This window comes from Triturus cristatus, chromosome 1_2 (genome assembly GCF_964204655.1).
Source record: "Triturus cristatus chromosome 1_2, aTriCri1.1, whole genome shotgun sequence".
In the NCBI taxonomy this organism is placed as follows: Eukaryota; Metazoa; Chordata; class Amphibia; order Caudata; family Salamandridae; genus Triturus; species Triturus cristatus.
This window is the reverse complement of record NC_140580.1, coordinates 369462159-369483973: the sequence shown is the minus strand read 5'-3', so window position 1 is coordinate 369483973 and position 21815 is coordinate 369462159. Positions and strand designations below refer to the sequence as shown.

The following is a 21815-nucleotide window of genomic DNA, read 5'->3' as shown; positions in this document are numbered from 1 at the left end:
GAAAGTCCAGTGGATAGACAGGGTGGGAACTATGAGCAAGGACAGGTGAGGGCAAAGGTCAATAGGTGGAAAGAGGAGAAGAGTAGAGAGGAGGGGGTAGGGGGTATGGTGAAGAGGATGTCTTCTTATACAATAAAAAAAGATCGGGAGATAAATTTAACTCTTCACTGTTGTCAAAACCCATACAGTCTCCCTCCTGGTGGAGGACAAGGGAGCCCCTTGGAGAACAGAACACTTGAGTGACTGACCCATTGATTACACTTTCCACCCAGCCATACAAGTGGAGATAAAATATAGCCCTCAAACTAAAAGTGTGGTTGAGGGTTTCCGAAACAATCTCTTTGAGACTCTGGTCCACAAACACGTGATTCATTGCCAGCCCTGATTATTAGATATAATGTGGTATTGTGATAGAGAGAAGAGAGGGAGAAAGACTAAATGCACGTACTAGACATCCATGTGTAAATCCTGGCCATGATGCCTATATTCAGCAAAATCTTAATGCAAAGTTAAGCATGTACGAGCCAAAATACATGTATCTAAAAAAAGACCGTCGCCCCACTAGCTCAGAGCCAGCAGCTGAACAATAAACTGATCCCTTACTATCATTTTATTATTTCGCTGCTGGTTCGAAGCCAGCGTGTGCAGGGAGGGGAGGTGCCAGGCCATGGAAGGAGGCGGGATGTATCTTCACTCTAAGTTTTTTTAAAGTGCAGACTCTAATGTGGCCAATTAAGTAAGCTAGAACAGATTTACTGTCACATGTCCTTGTTGTGAATTTTTTTGCAGCAGATATTTTTTAAATAAATGTATATGTTGGCTGTCAGGCTCTGCTTTTCAAGCTCCTGCCCCAGTGACTCTGCCCCTAGTGATTCTACCCCTGTTCCTTTTCCACACCTTGACCCCCAATTTATGGGTTCCCAGAGTAATTTGTTTCCTATTCCGGCTCTGATTAGAATGTTTGTGAAGTGTCCAGTGAAAGGAGATACTTACTCTGCTGCAAGCATAATCCACCGGAGGTTTTCAGCAAGCAAGTTGGAGACTAGGCAAACTGTATTATATGCATAGTATGTTTCAATGAAGATTCAAAGGAAGGATAACCAGATTCGGCTGTAGTGCAATGTACTAGATAATGTGGTGTTTTGCTGTACTATATACATCTTCTAGGCCTGGAAATCTGTTTTGCTGGAAGTTTGTTACAAATGTGTTTCCATAGTCAAGTCTGCATAATACCAATGTCTTTACTAAAGAACACTATCCCCGCACAAGGTTAACCGTGTGTTTCAATTGGTGTTTTTGATATTTAAATCTGGGTGTATTTTCTAAACTAATAGAAGTATTTGGAGTGTCAAATTTGGCAGTAGCGAAGGAGGGAAGAACATTACAAAATGAGAATCACACTTTATTGTCATTATAGGACTTATCCTTTGGAAATGTTATTATGAAAATAAAAGTACTTACTTTACTTGGCTGTTTGGGCTTAGGTTTAATACTTATAAAGACATCTAATTGTTCCATTAGTTGAGTGATAAATTGTGGTTCAATATCAATTTCTTCCTTCATGTCAAACATCAATACAAGAGGAAGACAGCCCTGGAAAAGTGAAAATTAATGAGAATGCATTACTTATTATCAATTAACCAATAAATATAATAGTATTATTAAACAGATTGCTAATGACGTGATGTTGATTACAGTTCTTTTAAAGTTCTTTTCAAGATTCAATAGCAGTGGTGTGGCTATCGACTTTGCTGCCAGAGGCGATCACGCATTTGGCTGCCAAGAGACGGCCAGTGCGTGCAGGTAAGAGCCGGGGGGGAGGGGGCTTGCTAGCGAAGTGAATGGGCGAAGTGAAATGGTGGTGTGCTGCTGCGAGTCGCCCTCATAAAGAGTGCCGTTGGGGGAAGACCGCCACCCTCTCCCCCCCCCAAGCTACGCCACTGTTCAATGGAAATTCTTTACACACCGGAATCACATCCTCAGCCTATTCAGCCCAAGATGCTATTATGAATAAAAATCAATGCATCCTATTGAAAGTTAAACATACTTACTGCCTTAAAAATATACTTGTGGCAACAAATATAAATATAGGTGTGCCCCATTCTTTCTGCAACGTGTTCCAGGAGAATCCAATAAATATATGCAACAGAAATGAAAAAAGGTGGAATTTCTGTGTCAGCAAATCCACTGTGAACATGCTTATGTGTGGTTCTGGATGGGTTCACAAGCAGAAGCTGGGAAGCACCCAGATATTGCTTTTTTGTATGAACTGGCAATTTCTAGGCTGTTTTCTACCAGGAAAACCCCTGTAAGTTTGCTCTTTTCACTGGTGGGAGTAAATGTGGGAATGATATTAATGGGGAGGGAACAATCACAAAGGAGATGGATTGTTTTTCAGGAAATAATATTTTGTCTGTGCAGAAAATATGCCCTAAAAAAATGTCATGGGCAATTACGATTTACCCCTATTTACACATGCTGAACTAGTCACCTCTTACATGTTGATCTGCTGAAAACCTATGCATTCAAGCACTCATAGAAATCCAATTTTATTGTTGATTTACAGGAGTATAGAATAAATTAATCGTTAGTTCCTAAAAAAACATATATTTGTTCCACACATAGTAATCTTACAAGAACTAATTTCCAACTTTTTAAGAACATTTTTGAATTGGGCCACATTGTCCCCTACTACAAGAAAACAAGTTTAGATAAGCAGTTCAGAATAATGACAAACATAACTGTGTTTGTCTTCAGAGGCAGAATGATATTTCCCTTAACAATCAATTCAGGGAGGTTAATGTTTTCAAGGAGGACTGGATAAATCAGACTATAGATGTTATATATGCTTAAAACTATACCCGTTTCTCAAAATAACTTTATATTTTTTTTATCCAATTTTCAATGCATAGAGTTGTGGATTACTGCACAGAAGTTCTACACGTATCAACCATGCTAATTTTCATAATCAATTAGTCTCTCTACAGATTACCATGAGGGAACTAAGACCTTTTGTCAATATAAACTCACTTTATTATACACTCCAATTATGAGCCCATCTAGAGCCATTCTTATATTTTTGTCAATAATTCAGAGTTGACAAAAACCTCGCATTTGTTGATTGGCAAAGAAATAGCTGGAGGAGGTGAGAGTGTGGAACTGAGATTATGAGAAACAGTTTCCACCTTCAATTCAGTTTTTATTTGTACCCTCATGAGATAGAATACTATGCAAATTAAGGGTTCATGAATGGTGTGGTATAATTGAAAGCATAAAGGATTTAGGTCAGACATAACTTTAATAACAAGCTACCTTGATCAGTGTGCTTTATTTTCCAGGCCTCAAAATCAGTTAACCATTCTCGGAAACCGCAATCACCTTTTCATTTTTATGTTAGTTTTCTTTTTCATAACTGCTTAGTATATTCACACAGCATCCTGAATGTAAAAGCCTACTGTTCCAATGCAATAGTCAGTGACTAGACAAAACTTTAAATATCATTTAGTACCTTAGCAAAGTAAAACAATAAATAAGCCGATATAAAACAGATATATTTTATTTTGTAACACAATAAGACACAAAAAAAGGTGCAGGCGGGTTTTTTTTTATTGGAAAAAACTTTACATTTTGCTATTTACAAAACACATAAAACACGTATAAGCACAATACTCCATAAAAGGAAACCATATCAAACTATATTTTACTTTCAGATACTAACTTTACCCTCCTAACAGGAACAATTTCTTTTATTGCCAAATCACTCATTTATGATCAGGTCATCTGCTAGACACAGACGTGTTATATATATCATGATTACGAGTGCCTCATAAGTTAACTGTAGCAGGACAGGGCCACCCAAGTTTTATTACATTTATGTTAAGTAATGTGTTTGTAGTGCAGACTCATTTCTTACACAACCAAGTACGTCTGATGTGGCGGTGTTCTCTCACAATTAATGCTGACAGGCCTCTTTACGTAACTGGCTCACTCCTAAACAAACAAAATGCATAATCTGGCCTCAAACCATTTTCACAGGCCTTGTGGTGCTTACAAAGTTTTTGTTTTGTAAAGCATATGTACCTTGTGCCAAAATACCGAGAAAATAAATTCGATTAACTCCGTTTTAGAAATGAAGATGTCAAATATTATACTTTTCCTACCAAAATTGATTACTGTTTAAATCTCTGGTCGGGGGGAATAATGTAATTATCTTATACAGATGGTTTGGCAGTGACCATCAGTAGTTCCCAAATACTTTACTTGATAAGCATCCTTGCAGAGAAATTCAAATTTTCTGGCTTCGGGTCTGCATCAACAAATACAATTCACCCACTTGCAAGACAGAATTGAGCCACAGAAGAGATTAATCCGCCAAAGAATGTGTCAACATGAATCTGATGACCTTCTATTGAGCACTGTATCGGATTTCCATTTCTCTCCCACTCGGAGCTTTCACTGAAAACCTCTGAGGCTCAGAAAGGAAAATATGCTTAACCTTACATATGTAACAAACGTAGATAATAATGGACATGTCTGACATGGACATATTAACTTTTAAGAGTTGGATAACTGACAGAAGAGATGACAGACCCATTAAAGCCCTCTACAAGGGCCGTAGATGCTCGAGCGCATCAGAATATGTTTTTCATAAAGTAGTTCTCTAATGTTGCACGAGATATTAAGACACACACTTCCAATAATAATTAATGAATAAAGGAAACAGAAAGTAACACATTTAATTCAATTGAGTTGTCCTAATTGCTAGCAAGGAGTGTTTTTAGTGTAGATTCCGAAGAAGCATTTTCTAAGACATCGTGTACAAGGTGCTTACTTACTCTGTAATTGTTCCCTCTATTACAACTGCAATAGAAAAATTAAATCATGAAAAGGGCAACTAACATGAAATCAGTGATCGATGCAAACATATGCAACACGTATGAAAAATCAGAGATAAAGCAATCATTGCCATTGTTTGATAGGAAGACTTGTTTTAAGAAAATTTGCACAGAAAATAGAAACAAGTGAAAGAATCATCGTCACCTTCATCGGAGAAAGAAATGCTGTGTTCTTCAAAACAACTTTAATCTGTTGCGTATGTTTCTTTCCAAATTGCTAGGAAAGCACTGTTGATGGTCTTAAACAAAATTTTCTACCAATCTTTTACAACTCATTCGATATCAATTTCAAAGAAATCTTACCATGAGGTACTGTCTGGCAAGGCAGACGGACTCTATGGTGCCCTGGAGGTAGACAGTGGATTTCTTCTGTGGGTTGTTTGGATCAGGGAAGTGGATCTGAGCACCAGTTCTTTGCATGATATGTTTAATATTGCTCCCATTTCGACCCATCATGAAGAGGTGATGCTGAGCGGCAATGTCTAGCTGAGTGGTGACCGGAATAGCAGAGGCTAAGCTGCCTGCAAGATGTTCTAAAAGCATAGCAGTTCCTTCCTAAAAAGAAAGGAAAGACATATAGATATCCTAGGAACAAAATGTTTTTAAAATGCACAGCAAATTGTGATATTAAATAGCACCTGCCTCTTATGGAATAGGGATATGGACATGGTTCACAGAAAAGTCAAAGTATCAAACTAAATTACTTTGCAACTATAAAACAAAATTTTCAGACCTCCAACCCCCTCATGCCTCTGTACGGGAGAATAGATGTAAAGAAGTATACATTATTTCATCTAAGCCGGGAATATGAAGAGCTGTCAATAATGGTCTTGCTATTGCTAAACCTTCACTCTTTGGAAGGTAGTCTTGTCTTTTATTCCTGCATTGATCTGCTAGCCCACCCAAATATATAGTCCCCACAAAAATGGAGGAATAGGTTATTGGTGAGAGGAAGGGTTCGCCAACTAGATAGATGTACTGAATAAGAAAAAGAATATTGCAGTGGGATCTTTAAGCTTGCCTTGCAACTTTCCTTAATGACCTACTGGCCACTATTTACTTCCTAAATCATAGCCCACTTCCCCTTCAGGTAGGTTTGATGGACTATTTGGTGCAGTACTTCAAGTGTTAATTATACAAGAAACAGGCTTCACGTATATTTACTTACACACAGTTGGAGAGAGAACTACATATTTTCTACATAGTAAATCATATGTACATGTTTATTAGTTATAGAGTAACATGGTTAGTACGGAAATGCCTTTCCGTGTCTGCAGTCAACTGATTTTCATTTAATAAAATATTCCTTGATACAATCGATGTTAGTAATGAGTTCCTTTTTATGGTCTTGGACTGAAAATTCGACGGGGAATCAGGAACTGATCAGATCCAGGTTCCCTATTGTACTGACAATCCTCAGGCAAATCCTGCTATTTGAACCATAGAAGTACCACCTGACTAGATAGACGGAGGAATAGTAGAAGAACAAGAGACATACAACGTAGAAGAGAGGGGAATAGTGTAGAAGTTAGGAGACAAGTGGAGATAGAAATGCAGAGGGAACTCAAGAATGAGATCAGTAGTCTTTCTACAAGTGATGAATGTTCCTTCTGTCATGGATAGTAATTACTGCAACATTAATATTGTGGTGAAATTCTACAACATAACCTGCCCCACAAACATTAAGAAATGCATAACTAATAAACTTAGTGATGTTTTGGATGCAGCTTCTAAAAGGTAAGGGGAAAAGAGTTGCAAATGATCGAGCAAATTTGTTTTTATTAAGTATCTCAATGATACAATATGGCAGAACATAAAGAGCGGCCTATGGAGGTTGTTCTCTCTCATTCTTTAACCTCTTCGGTGCTCATGACGGAATGGTTCAATCATGAGCACCAGTGAACCATTCCGTCATGAGAACAGGGGCACGAAATCCCTCTGCTGTAAACAGCAGAGGGATTTCCATTTTTTGGGGGGGCCTCGGGAGGTGGGGAAGAGCGGCCCCAACCTCCCAAGGCCCTTCCCTGGTTTTCAATGTAATGACGATCGCGCGCATGGCATGCTGTCGTCATTACATGGAAAACGAAACTGAAACTTAGTTTCAGAGTTTCAGCGCTCGTGGGGCTATCTCAGCCCCCCGAGCACCGAAACACTTGGGAGGGGTATCGCTGGGAAGGGGAGAATCTCCTCTTTCCAATGATACCCTTTCCTAGTGGATCCCAGCATGGGGATCACCAGAGGAGTGTGATCCACCCACTAGCACCAGGGAGGGGGGAGCGGCCCCTTGGGCAAGGGCCTTTGCTCTCCCCATTGTGTTTTGGGCACAACAGTCTTTCTGCCCCCCCTCCAGGGGGCAGTAGCCCCCAATCTACCCCCCAGGGGGGCAGAAAGCCCACTAGCGCCAGGGATTAATTTTCCAAAAATTTAGAAAGCACACTAGGTGCCAGCGATTACACTGGCTTTTTTTATGCGTGAAGGTGAGGCTGCCCAGAATGAGCATACCAATGCCCCCATCCCCCCAAAAAATAGCAACAGTCTTTCTGCCCTAACTTATTTTTAGCAATGTGCCTACCTGTGGATTTTGGGCCCTAGCGCAGCCGGCACATAGGGAAACCTAGCAAACCTGAACATTTTTTAAAACTAGACACCATGGGGAATCCAGGATGGGGTGACTTGTGTGCCTCTCATCAGGTTCTGTTACCCAGAATCCCTTGCAAACCTCAAACTTAGTTTTAAAAACACATTTTCCTCAAATTTCCGTGGTGGAAAGTTTTGGGATCTGCGTGCATCCACAAAATTCAACCCACCCCACATTCCCCAAAAGACTTCCGAGAAAAATGGTACCTCAATTGTGTGGGTAGGCCTTGTGCCCGCGACAGGAACCGGCCCAAAACACAATGTGGACACCACATTTTCACAGTGAAAACTGACCCTTTTTTTGCCAAGTGCATAGCTGTAGATTTTGAACCCTAGCTCTGCCGGCACCTAGGGAAACCCAGCAAACCTATACATTTTTCAAAACTAGACACCCAGGGGAATCCAGCATGGGGTGACTTGTCTGGCTCCCACCAGGTTCTGTTACCCAGAATCCCTTGCAAACCTGAAGATTTGTACAAAAAACTCATTTTCCTCACATTTCTGTGGTGGAAAGTTCTGGATTCTGTGTGGATCCACAAAATTCCACCCAGCCCGCATTTCCCAAAGTCTTTCTGAGAAAAATGGTACCTCACTTGTGTGGGTGGGTCGAGTACCCGCGAAAGGCAAGGGCCCAAAACCTAGTGAGGCGACTTCAAAATTACCTATCACAAAACAGCCTGGTTTTGCAAGGGGGTACCATGAGTTTTTGGCCCCGGGCTCGGCGGCCATCTAGGGAAACCTACCAAACCCACACATTTCTGAAAACTAGACACCCTGGGGAGTCCAGAAAGGTATGGCTTGCGTGGGTCCCCCAACATTTCCCTACCGAGAGTCCCCTGCAAACCTCAACTTTAGCTGAATAAATCACTTTTTTCTCAAATTGGGAAAGTTCTGGAGTCTGCGTGGATCCACAAATTTCCTTCTACACAGCATTCCCCCAGGTCTCCTGATAAAAATGGTACCTCACTTGCATGGGTGGGTCAAGTACCCGCAACAGGCAAGGGCCCAAAACCTATTGAGGCGACATCAAAATTACCTATCACAAAACAACCTGTTTTTGCAAGGGGGGGGGTCCCATGGGTTTTTGGCCCCGGGCTCGATGGTCACCTAGGGAAACATACCAAACCCACACAATCTGAAAACTAGACAACCGGGGGAGTCCAGCAAGGTATGGCTTGCGTGGGTCCCCCAACATTTCCCTACCCAGAATCCCCTGCAAATTTTGTTGAGAAAATCTATTTTTTCTCACATTTCTGTGTGGGAAAGTTGTAGGATCACCGGGTTGACACAACTTTCCTACCACCCAGCGTTCCCACCGGTCTCCCAATACAAATGGTACCTCACTTGTGTGGTTAGGCATAGTGGCTGCAACAGGAAAAGGCCCAAATAGTACTGTGGAGACTTCAAAATTACCTATGACAAAACTACCTGGTGGGGGGGCACCTGGGGTTTTGGCCCCGGGCTCGCCGCCATCTAGAGAAACCTACCAAACCCACACATTTCTGAAAACTAGACAACCTGGGGAGTCCAATGAGGTATGGCTTGCCTGGCTCCCCCAACGTTTCCCAATCCAGAATCCCCTGCAAACCTCAAATTTAGCTGAAAAAAACACATTTTCCACATATTTTTGTGTGGAATCACCATGGCGGCACAAATGTCCTACCCCACAGCATTCTCCTTAGTGCCCTGAGTACAATGATACCTCACTTGTGTGGGTGTCCAATGCAGAATTGGCTAAAAACATTTTTTTAAAAATGTAGCACTTAGAATTCTTGGTGCTATACCCTTATTCCCTATGTTTTGGGCTCTTCCCAGTCACAGGCCCTTTCTCCACCCACACAAGTGAGGTATCATTTTACTTGGGAGACTGAGGGGATTGCTGTGGGATAGGAAATTTGTGCTGGCACGGTGATTCCACCTAAAAATATGTGGAAAATGTGTTTTTTCCAGCAAAATTTGAGGTTTGCAGGGCATTCTGGGTAGGAAAACGTTGGGGGATCGACACAAGCCATACCTCGCTGGACTTCCCCTGGTGTCTAGTTTTCAGAAATGTGCGGGTTTGGTAGTTTTCCAAGATGGCCGCTGAGCCCGGGGCCAAAAACCCAGGTGACCCCTCTTGCAAAACCAGGTTGTTTTGTGATAGTTAATTTTGAAGTTGCGTCTATAGGTTTTGGGCCCTTGCCAGTCGCAGGTACTTAACCCACCAAAACGAGTGAGGTACCATTTTTCTCTGAAGAATTTGGGGAATGCAGGCCGGGTGGAATTTTGTGGATCCACACAGATTCCAGAAATTTCCACCACAGAAATGTGAGGAAAATATATATATATATTTATTTTTACAGATTTTGAAGTTTGCGAAGGGATTCTGGGTAACAGAACCTGGTGAGAACCAGATAAGTCACCCCATCCTGGTTTCCCCTGGGTGTCTAGTTTTAAAAAATGTATATGTTTGCTAGTTTTCCCTAGGTGCCGGCAGAGCTAGGGTTCAAAATCTACAGCAAGGCACTTTGCAAAAAAGGGTCCATTTTCACTGTGAAAATGTGTTGTGTCCTGTGCGTTTTGGGCCGTTTCCTGATGCGGGCACTATGCCTACCCACACAAGTGAGGTACCATTTTTCTCTGAAGACTTTGGAAAACACATGGTAGGTGGAATGTTGTTGATCCACGCAGACTCCAGAACTTTCCACCACAGAAATGTGAGGAAAACCTTTTTTTTTTTTATTTACAAATTTTAGGTTTGCAAGGGATTCTGGGTAACAGAACCTGGTGAGAGCCAGTCAGTTCACCCCATCATGGATTCCCCTGGGTGTCTAGTTTTAAAAAATGTATTGGTTTGCTAGGTTTCCCCGGGCTCTGGCAGAGTTAGGGTTCAAAATCTAGAGCTAGGCACTTTGCAAAAAAAAGTGTCAATTTTCACTGAGAAAATGTGGTGTGTCCACATTGCGTTTTGGGCCGTTTCCTGTCACGGGCACTAGGCCTATCCACACAAGTGAGGTACCATTTTTCTCGGAAGACTTTGGGGAAAGTGGGGTGGGGGGAATTTTGTGGATCCACGCAGATTCCAGAACTTTTCACCACAGAAATGTGAGGAAAATGTGTTTTTTTAAACACATTTTTAGGTTTGCAAGGGATTCTGGGTAATAGAACCTGGTGAGAGCCAGTCACATCACCCCATCCTGGATTCCCCTGGGTGTCTAGTTTTCAAAAATGTATATGTTTGCTAGGTTTCCCTAGGTGCCGGCAGAGCTAGGGTTCAAAATCTACAGCTAGGCACTTTACAAAAAAAGTGTCTGTTTTCACTGTAAAAATAAAGTGTATCCACGTTGCGTTTTGAGCCGTTTCCTGCCGCGGGCACTAGGCCTACCCACACAAGTGAGGTACCATTTTTATCGGGAGACTCAGGGTAACAGAATTGTAGAGCAACTGTTATTACCCATTGCCTTGCAAATGAAAGACAATGTGTAAAAAGAAGTCATTTTGAAAAATGACCTATAGTTCTCATGCTAGTATGGGTACTCACAATTCCGGAAATGTACAAATATCTACTGTTTCTAAACTCTATATTTTGTTCCAATTTCAGAAATACATAGGTGTCTTTCATACTGATTTTTCCATGTATATATTTTCCCGAATTAATTGCTATATACCAGGTACATAATAAAAAACCATTGCAAGACGCAGCTCAGTTATTGGCTCTGGATTCGTCGGGTTCTTGGTGAACCTACAATTCCTACCCAATGGCTGTTTTTTCCAACTAATTTTCAATGTTTCCTATATTCAATGGTTAATTTCTATAATGAAACCTTGAAGGATCTACACAAATGACCCCTTGCTGAATTCAGAATTTGGTCTACTTTTCTAAAACGTATTGCTTTCCAGGATCCATTATTCCTTTCATACCCATTTCTACCATTAACTGGAAAGAGGTTGAAAGCACAAAAAATAGGCTATGTCCCAGAAAAATGACAAAACTGGAAAAAATAAAATGGTTTTCTCACAAAAGTCTGCTTGTCCCTGAAAGCTGGGAAGATGGTGATTTCAGCACAATACAACACCTTTTTTGATACCATTTGCAAGGGAAAAAAAAACAGACGCTTTCATCTGTATCCCTTTTTTCCCATTTTCCCCAAAAACCAAAATTTACCTGTATTTTGGCTTATTTCTGGGTCCCCTGCAGGGAAATCCACAAACCCTGGGTACCTTTAGAATCCCCATGATGTTGGGAAAAAAGGACGCAAATTTGGCGTGGATACCTTATGTGGTCAAATAGCTACAGGGGCCTAAGCGTGAACTACCCCAAATAGCCAAAAAAGACTTAGCACGGGGGGTGGGTGGAAAAGCCTAGCAGCGAAGGGGTTAAGATTTCGGATGTTATTGAGATTCATGGAAAATAGGCTTTGGCTATTTTTTGGTCGTTAAAAAAAGGTCTCCCAAAGCACAGGGTCAGGATAATATTAGCCCTCCTTGGCCAATCGTTTGGGATTAGATATTTTGAATCAGTATTTACTGGCAAGAGTAATGCACGAGCATGCATGGGTAGTAAAACACATGCCTAGTTCCCCATATAGCTTGCACAGCTGCAGTGCGTGTGGAAATTAGTACTGCCTGTAGCCATACACTACTACTGTTGTTTGTATTTTACCTACAGTTTGTGTCGCTCGAGGAATATTTGTTCTATATGAGTAAAGCCCGGTAAAATTATTTTATTTATAGAAAAGCTTCTAATTAAATATAGGTCTATGATTGTTAGGATGACAGAGTCTAGAGATTGAGTGCCAATTACCTGACGAGGTGGGTAGCACAAGATGCAAAGAGGCATGGAGCACATGGTCCAAGTGCAGGATACAATTGGGAACAGGGGTACCAAGGAGAACACAAGTTGTGCTCAGTGGCATTTTTTTAAAATGTGGGAAATCATTGGCATTCAACAGAAATAGAAATCGCAAAAAAAAGGTGTGAAGCAGCTATTTGGTTTGGTGGTCTCAAGAACTTTGGAATACCCTCCTGTAATAGGAATTACAGGGCATGAGGGTATTACTTGCCCTCCATCACCACAATGCCAGCGAGAATAAATCTTCACTCTTTGAAACTTTATTGTCTCATTTGAAATTAACACATTCAATGTTAATAAAAAATCCCTTTTCAATTGCTTTTTGAACCAATTAAGGGAAACATTAGAAGATACAAAAGCAGCAGAGGTGAAAGCCCTGGGTTACTCAGCCTACTGTAAACCTATTCTGTCTTCCTGAACAAAGCTGTGCTTGAGGGTCCAGACTACCTGCCTTTCTCGAGTTGCTCATGTCAGGTGTGAGTAGATGCCACACTTTATGTTTTAAGAAAACAATATTTTTAGTTCTACCTTCAGTAGGGAAATGGAATAGCAAAACTTCAAGTAACACTTGGCTCCCCAAGGCACATCATAAAAACAAGTATACACAGAGGAGCCTTTTAAAGGAATTTTTTTAGATCACAAGAAACCGTTTATGCTGGTGGCCCTATGGTCCAGCGCCAGAGGGAGCCAACATCATCACAGTGCGTTACATGGACATACATAATTTCCAAATATTGAAATACCATCGTTTAATTTCAATACCACGTTTAGGCTTAATGGCTCATCCTAACAGGTTAGTGTGTTCTGTAGTTGCCTCTGGCTTGTATTCTTTCCCTACTCAATGAGAAAACTTGTTGCCATCCATAACAAGCCAGACAGCATGAAAAAAGAATCCCAAAACATGCTTTCTGACACCACAATTATGATTCCTTACACAATCAACGGACATCAGTCAATTCTGGTGAAGGCTGTATTTTCACATAGCACAATCGACCTGCCCTGCTTGTGGCTGTTGACAACCCATTCTACATTTTAATTAAAGTAACAGGGCCTGATGATGGCATCATGGGGACAGGATTGGATTATAGATGCCCAGCCTGGTTTGAAAACTGCCACCTAGTCTAAGCCCTACATGGAAAAAGTCAGAGTGGTGTACTGGCTATGTGACAAGAATAAAGATTTATGATGGAACCAGCCAAGAAGTCCTTTTCTTGAAAAGTATAATCCACCTGTTTCCCCATGATGGTGCTTTGCTAAAACATAAACATGGATGGTGAGTTGTGGGTGGAAGTTTGTACTCGATTGCTCAGGCAAGAGGAAGAGTCCCAGCTATGGAAATGTAACACTTTCATTTATGCCTTTACCTATATCTAATCTTATTATTCAATTGAATAGGTAAAACATTTGCAAAGCTGTTACTGAATTACTTGCACAACTGATTATTACTTTAATCTGATACTTTTCACTCAAATTGCCATAAAAAAGCACTACAACTATTCCTACCAAACAACTGCAAAGTATGTCAGACAAAATGATTACATCTGTATTGCAGTTTTATTGATAACTATTCAGCCTTCAACAAAGCTGATTGCTGAAGATTCTGGTGGAAGCTCATTTTAGCATTGCAGAAGTACCTGGGCACCAATATGGCTTAGGACATTCATCTCTGAGTGACAATTTATAACCACTGTCTCCAAGTCCACCTGGTTGACTCTGCCTTTCGCCTAGCAGAGCCTAGGGCACTTACTCTTGAGAGCAAGTGATAACCAAAGTCATCTTCAAAATGTGAAGAACTATGGAAAGGCCTCTCTAGTAAACCCCTTGAGATTTTGGTGAATTCCACAGTGCTGAACAAAGGATTGTAGGTCCTTTTTGAAAGATCAGGAATTTACACAAAGAACTTGAAAACTGCAGCAAGAAGATTAGGAATTTCTCCTATAAGAATATGAAAATGTATCCACAAGCCTTGCAGCAATTTTAAATGAAGAGGACACTCCTGCCCCCATGTCTAGAAATAAATGATCTTTTTCTCCCTTGCAAGTTGGCCATCCCATGGCTGAATTTGACAACTAAAGCCGTGGAAGGCAGCTCCCTGTTTTATCCTCAGAGATAAAAGGGACATCTGCATTCAGTGCCCTGTCATCCGGTGAAGCCCCAGGAGCAGAGAAGATGTAAGTGCTTAACTCTGGAGTTCAGCAGAATAGAAATGGCTGAAAATAATGCAGCAGCAGCTCTGTGCATCCTAGAGCTCGTTTAAAAAAAGCCTGTGCCAGCCCAGTATAAAAAGAGTAAGTGACACTATCATAATGTGGCCATGGCTTGAACTGCCATTTGGAGATAAGATGGCCATCCTGAACAAGTCCTGCCTAATTTGCAAGATGCAAAGTTTGTAAACCATCAACTGCAGGAATCTGGTGAGTGATATTTAAGGATAGACTGACAATCTCAATAAAATAAAGCACACGTGCCCGAAAACTCCTGAATTATTTTGAAGATTCCAAATAGGACTGCATCAAAGCTTAACCACCAATCTGGGAAATATTTCACCTATCAGGATTTTGCAAACTTTGAAATGTTGTTGATCATTGCATCTCTATTGGCTTTTCCAATATAATGAAGCGTTTATCAGATGCAACCTCTTGAAGACCACGGGTAGTGAAGAATGTTCTCAATAAAGTGTCTAAATCCATCCAAAAATAACTTTGTCCTTAAACCACAAAAAGAATCCTCATCCCATACGCCCAAGGGTCATTCTTACCTTTGCCCCAATCACACTAAAAAGCCATAGTGACGGACATTTTTCCAGATTTTCCACACTTAGCGTTAAAACGATTAAGTATCGCAGGCAACCCCCTGACACTCTGGCCTTCTGAGAGTCCAGGAGGACAATAATTTGGGGGCAAAAGAAGCCTACGACTATGAAGCGCAGGAGATATGTCCAGTCACCCAAACCCCGGCACAGATGAACTTCTTCCACTGGGAAGCACAGAGGATAGTTGAGACCCCACAGCCTCAGCCTAATAGCTGACCGATCAGGGCTTACGGCGGATCTCAAACGGAAGTGAAGGCAATCCTCTGGAGGTTCTATTAATGAATGAGGAACTGTAAAGCGTCCGGGGTGGGGTGCGAGGAGCAGTTGAGGAAAGTGAAACCAAAGACGGCCCCTTGTAACCACACCACAACCATTGAGGGTCCCACTGCAGGGGACAAGTGGCAGCAATATGGTGTGCACAAAAACGTCACACCAAATATAAGGGGAAGCTGAAAAGGTAGAGCTGGAGGAGGCAGCCTTGCCCCACAACTGAGAGCAGACAAGGGCTTAGAGTCACATACAGCAATATTTCTGGCAGCCATTAAAGTGGTGTTGGAATGGAAAATTGAGACAGTATCACACAATGTGAACCTTTTACAATAAGACCTTAAGAAATTGGTAGACAGAGTGGCAAAGACTGAATCAACACTGGTGCAAACGAGACCAACAGTACTGTCTCATGGAGACTGCCTGTCCCAACTAGAAAAGGAAACAGCATTATGCGGGATGAAGAAGGATGACGCAGAAGGACAATCACAGAGGAATAACATCAGAGTGGTGGGTTTCCCAAAAAGAATGGAAGGACTGTCACTGGGACTGTATATGGAAAACTGGTTGGCCAACGTGGTGTTAAATGGTAAACGATCGAGAGGGCACATCAAATAGCAGGTAAATCTCTGCAACCAGCGACCCCTCCCAAGATGACGGTGGTTTGACTCCTGAACTACAGAGATAAAGATGTGTTATTACAGAGAACCCGATCCCATGGACCCTGGCAGGTGAAAGGAGTCTCAGTATTTCTCAATCCAGATTATACAATTACAGTGCAAAGACAGAGAGCAACATTTCTAGCAGTAAAGAACACTTACGGGCCTTCAACATACAGTTTGCTTTGAGTTTCCCAGCAAGACTTTGTATCATCCTGGAAGGAGACATGAACTTTTTTCAAATCTAGCAGAGGTATGGGAATGGCTTGAGCGCCAGGGTTATCCACCACCACTAAGGCAACCCGAAGGAATAATCCATGACTGAGTGGTGTGAGGTAAACAAATGATGCAAACCGTGCAGGAGACTGGCCCAGAAACCCTCCTGAGAACAAGTAGAGACTGAAAAAGCAAAAGTGGTGGAGGCATTACGCTAACAACAGACAACTCTGGGAGGCACAATATGGATATTCTTCGGGGGGGGGGGGGGGGGCATCTGGATCCAGATTCTCGAGGCAGAGACCCCACCATCAGTAGTGACACCAAGACCTCGGGAGAAATAATTTACATGATACCTGAGGAGCAGATGGGTTCTAAAGGCTCAGAGGAGACATTCATATTCCTCACGGACCCCGCCATGCTAACATTACTGTTACTATTAGACAGGGCAAATGACGTACACTGAATTAGGGAGGGCGGACAGTTGACCGACCATGGCACAGTAAGGCAGGATTTCAAGGTTATTTTGTAGTTGTCGAGGAATTTAGTCAAGGGGAGGTTGCTGAGGATAAACTGAGAGGTGAGAAGGAAGAGATGGGTCAAGACCCCTTAACATGAATACTAAAAGTGTATCAGTATTAACATGGTATGTGAACGGGGCGGGGCACAAATTCAAGCAGGGTTTGGTAGCAAAAGTCCTCTCAAGATGTGCTGCGGATATTGTGTTTTTGCAGGAAATACACATGAGAGGAACTCATTCCCTACTGTTGAGCAGGAGGAAATACAAAGTGCCGGGGCATGCAGGATACCCAACGGGATCTAGGAGGGGGGTAGATATCATGGTTAAAAGACACTTTAGGCTGATATATAGTGACACTTGGAAGGTGAAATGTTAGCACTAGTTAATGTATATGTACCAACAGGGCTTCAGATTGAAACATTACAGGTGCTAAGCCAGATAACAATAGAGACCCCACAGGCCACGACAATAATGGGAGTGATTTTAATATGCTTATGGATTCTACCCTGGATAGGACATATACTAAACCAGTACATTTATTTCACGAGGTGAGACGTAGCAGGTTTATAGAGGCACTGGGATGGTGGATGTGTGGTGCTCCCTCCATGAACAAGATGAGGCCTATTCTTTTTACTCCGGAGCTCACAATGTACACTCCTGTATCGATTATATATTTACACCCACTCTGACACACCACAAGTGCACAGATGAGAAATGTAGGGCACGGGGAATACTGCATAACTACCCCCAGGAAATTACAATACAGATTCAGAGAGTGATAGGGTTGAACAAATGGCGGATGGAGGCATGACGTTTAACCTCACAGAGGAGGTAGAGAGGCTAACTAAATCAATAGACCAGCATTTTGAAATAAAGTAGGCAACTGCTAAAGATGAGATTATCCTATGGGAGGCGTAAAAGGATACTCTAAGTGAGTAGATAATAGCATGTGAAGTAGCGGATAGGAGGAAGAGAGAATGTAAAGACAGAGCAAGAGATCAGGCAATCAGGCGAGGATAGAGAGGCTCAATGACAAACAGATGAGATAACTCATCATCTGGATCAGCGGAAAGCAGAGTATAAAGCAGTGGTGACAAATAAGGTTAAATAATTATACCAAGCTAGGCAGCAGTGGTTGTATGAAGGAGGAGACAAGACAGGGAAACTCTTAGCATGGCTAGCAGCCAGGGAAGCAGCAAGATCACACATAATTGAATTGGTTGACCCACAGTGGAATAGAGTGCAGGTAAGTGAGCCCATGGCAGAGGCCATGGCAGGATATTTACAGTACTTTTATAGGGCAAACCACATGTGAGAGGACTCAGAGTTAAAGGCTTTTATGAGGCATTGCCCCTGTAGAAAACTGGGTAAAGAGAAAGTACTGGTGGTAGAAAGTAGAAACAGACTTGACAGAGTAAATCAGTGTAGCACTCTCCCAGCAGGGAAGGAACCAGGTTCAAATGACCTACTGGTAGAGTTTCTACACTGATTATACGCAAAGGTAGTGCCTCCCCTATATAAGATGTATATCAAAGCTTATGAAAGGGGCAAACTTCCTAGGGATCTGCAGACAGCAACAGTGGTGCCTATCTTAAAATCAGAGAAACCTACAGATAGATGGGACTCATACAGACCCATCTCACTTTTGAATGTAGATAGGAAAATATTGGCAAAAGCACTAGCGAGTAGATTGAGGGAAGTGATACTAGAGCTGATCACCCATATCAAAATCGGTTTATGCCCCTCAGGTCCACACAATTTAATCTTAGGAGATTACACAATAATATAGCTGCAGCCGCAGGTTTACAGATACCACTGGTGTTGACCTCTCTAGATGCCCACAAAGCATTTGACTCAGTGGAATGGCCTTATATGTTTGTAGTTTTAGACAAAATGTGTTTTGGACCGAAATTCAATTATTATATACACAACCTCAAGCAAGATTGAAGGTAAACGGGGTCCTTTCTAAGTGATCCCAATTGGAAGGGGCATGCAACAGGAATGCCCCCTGTCACCATTATTGTTTTCAGTAACACTAGAGCCATTAGTGGAATGGGTGGGAAGAGATGCACAAATCAAAGGCTAGAGATGAGCTCTCCCTTGGGAGGATCACATCTCGTTATATGCAGATGATATGTTACTATATTTGGCTAACCCCGTCAAAACACTGAAGAGAGTAAGAGAAATATTTACAATAAATGGAGAATACTCGGGCTCCATATCAACTAGACTAAATCTCCAATTTTTCCGATGGGCACATGGGTGCTGAAAACTCCCCTCCAACAGCTATTGCAGATTGAAGATGCGCACTCTAAATTTCTGGGAATATGGGTACCCTGAACTACCACCTCGCATTACGAGGATAATCTTACACCCTTGCTGTGGAACCTGAAAATGGATGCGAGACACTGGGGAGGATTGCCTCTATCCATAATGGGGAAGGCGGCATGGTTTAAAATGGTGGCCCTCCCACGCTTCATTTATGTATTGCAAAACAGCCCTTAAAAAATACAGTTTTTCATGAAAGTAGATATGATAGTTCGTAACCTGTTGAGCCTGGGGTGACCCTGTGAATAGCACTCTCTACACTACAACTATCCACTTATGATGGTGGGTTAGCACTGCCAAAAATACGAAGATATTATGAAGCAGCACACCTGAGCATAATTAATGATTGGGCCTACGCACCAATAAATCACCCAGCATTCCAAATGGATAGGGAGATGATGGGAGAGAAGGGATATTTACATGTTCTCTAAGGGGGGGAAATTAAAGGAGGCTTCCCTGCCACAAAGTTAACAATAGCGCTATGGCATGAGCTCTACCAAGTGATGGGATGGAAAGGGCGATGTACCCCAGAGACTCCACTATGGGTGGGTGTAAGGTTAGAGGAAGTTGCTAATCTTGAGGGTTTTTGTCAATGCTGTTTGATAGTGCTCAGCAGGATGGTGGATGTCTAGGATGCTAACGGGATGGCGGCCCTTCACCTACTTTAAAACAGAGTATGAAATGTCATCCTCCCAAATGTTCAGGTACCTGCAATCACATCACGCGCTGCAGGCATAGATTACATCGGGGGAGGAAATTACAGAGGCCTCCTTGCTGGAATATAGATTATTGGAGGGCCCCTACATACAAAACTGATTCTCTCACCTACTAGACACTAATGAGGAGTACCCAGAAAGACCTTGCATCCATAGATGACAGTGACATTGGAGACCTTGATGATGAAGACTGGGTAGATGCACTAATGTTTCCCAGACAGGTGGAGATTAAGGCCTGTTACACATTTGTACAGCTAAAAATACAACATACAGTTTTTTACACTAAGATACACTTATATAAAATAGGGAAGGTATTAGATGATTCCTGCTTAAGAAGGTGTGGACAAAATTTAACCTTCCTAAATATACTTTGGGATTACCCGGCTCTGAATGCATTCTGAGAGGGAGTGACACATAGATTAGAGACAGCAACTGAAGTAGGGATATTGATAAGCGCACAAATTGCCCTATAAGGGATTTGGAGCAAATCGGACACAACCTCCTACCAACGCACACTAACTAATCTAGGGTTTCTCCTAGCAAAATGGGAAATAGCACATAAATGGGAATCCCCAGTGGCCCCCGGGATAAAGGACTGGGAAAGGGGAATTAATATATGTCACGCACAGGAAAAAACTAACTATGAAGGCAGAGGGTGAATTTTGAGGAGATTTGGAAAGGCTGGAAAAGTGATGAGTGAATTATTTTAGATGCCGGTGACTTCAGTGGGTGGGAAGGTTGAAGGGAGAGAGAGGGAAATAAGTGGGTTACTAAGGGCCATATGTACGTAGCCTAATACCGGTCGGTAACGGCCGATTTTTGGTAATTATACCGTTACCGACCGGTATTTAGGCTTTTGACATGTAGGGGGCTCATTTCTGTATTCGGTAATTTACCGAATCGGTAAAATTACCGAATCGGTAATTTTACCGATTCGGTAAATACCGAATACAGAAATGAGATGTAGGGGGAGTGTGTGGTGGGTGTGGGGAGTCGTTATTTACCACCAACTGAAAGTTGGTGGTAAATGACGAATGACTCAGTTAATGCATTTTTAAGCCCTTAGATGTGTGCAATGTGGCAGACACACATGCCCTCAGGGCATGTATGTGTGCCACATGTGCACACATGCAGAAATCAGGGGTGCAACAGGGTGTCAATGTGACACCCTGCCACCCTTGATTAAGCTCCCCCCATTACCGATTCGGTATTTACCGATTCGGTAATGGTAACTGGCTTCCCATTGATTCCTATGGGCCTCCTGGCCCATAGGAATCAATGAGATACAGGTTGCCATTACCGAATCGGTAAATACCGACTCTAAAATACCGACACTTACCGATTCGGTATTTTTTTACCTACATTACATTTACCGATTCATAAATACCGAATCGGTAACATTCGGTATTTATGAAGTGGTAAATGTAATTTACCTACATAAGGCCCTTAGTGTGTGTTTTATGGTTTGGAAAATCAATAAAATACTTGATTAAAAAAATAAAGTAGAATTATTGGTCGCAGCGTCTCAGTATGCTTGTCAATTTATCAATATGTTCCTGAAGCATTCTGTCATGAACTCCCCCTTTCCTTTACACATCCCCCAAAACCTGTCCGGTACTACAAGTTTATGTATCATTTAAAACCCTACTAGAACTGCCAGATTTCACCTGGCTAGATAACAGATAACCATTTCATATCTGCATGTGCTGTAGTGAAAGTGACATTTTACAGAACAAGGGAACCCAAAGGAATTAAGACAGGGACCTTGGGCAATTTCATGTTATAGAGAACAGTGGTCCCTATTCAGGAGGAATACAGTGTGATAGATAACCATACACTTAGAATAGAATGTATGTCTTTTGTCCAGCCGGACAAGAATTTATTTTCATAGTATTTTTCAAAAGTAGTATCAAATAAAACATTCAAATGACAAG

General features: G+C 41.9%; 1 protein-coding gene across 2 annotated transcripts in view; it reads right to left on the bottom strand.

Annotated features, from left to right (window-relative positions):
* The window catches only part of BICC1 (BicC family RNA binding protein 1), a 681813-nt gene that overhangs the window by 106417 nt on the left and 553581 nt on the right, over nucleotides 1-21815 (bottom strand). For both annotated transcript variants that reach the window (XM_085604750.1, XM_085604761.1), the window contains 2 exons: nucleotides 5199-5450; nucleotides 1462-1593 (listed from right to left, as the gene is read on the bottom strand). In XM_085604750.1, the coding sequence (XP_085460876.1) occupies nucleotides 1462-1593; nucleotides 5199-5450 (384 nt within the window). The remainder of the gene's footprint in view (nucleotides 1-1461; nucleotides 1594-5198; nucleotides 5451-21815) is intronic.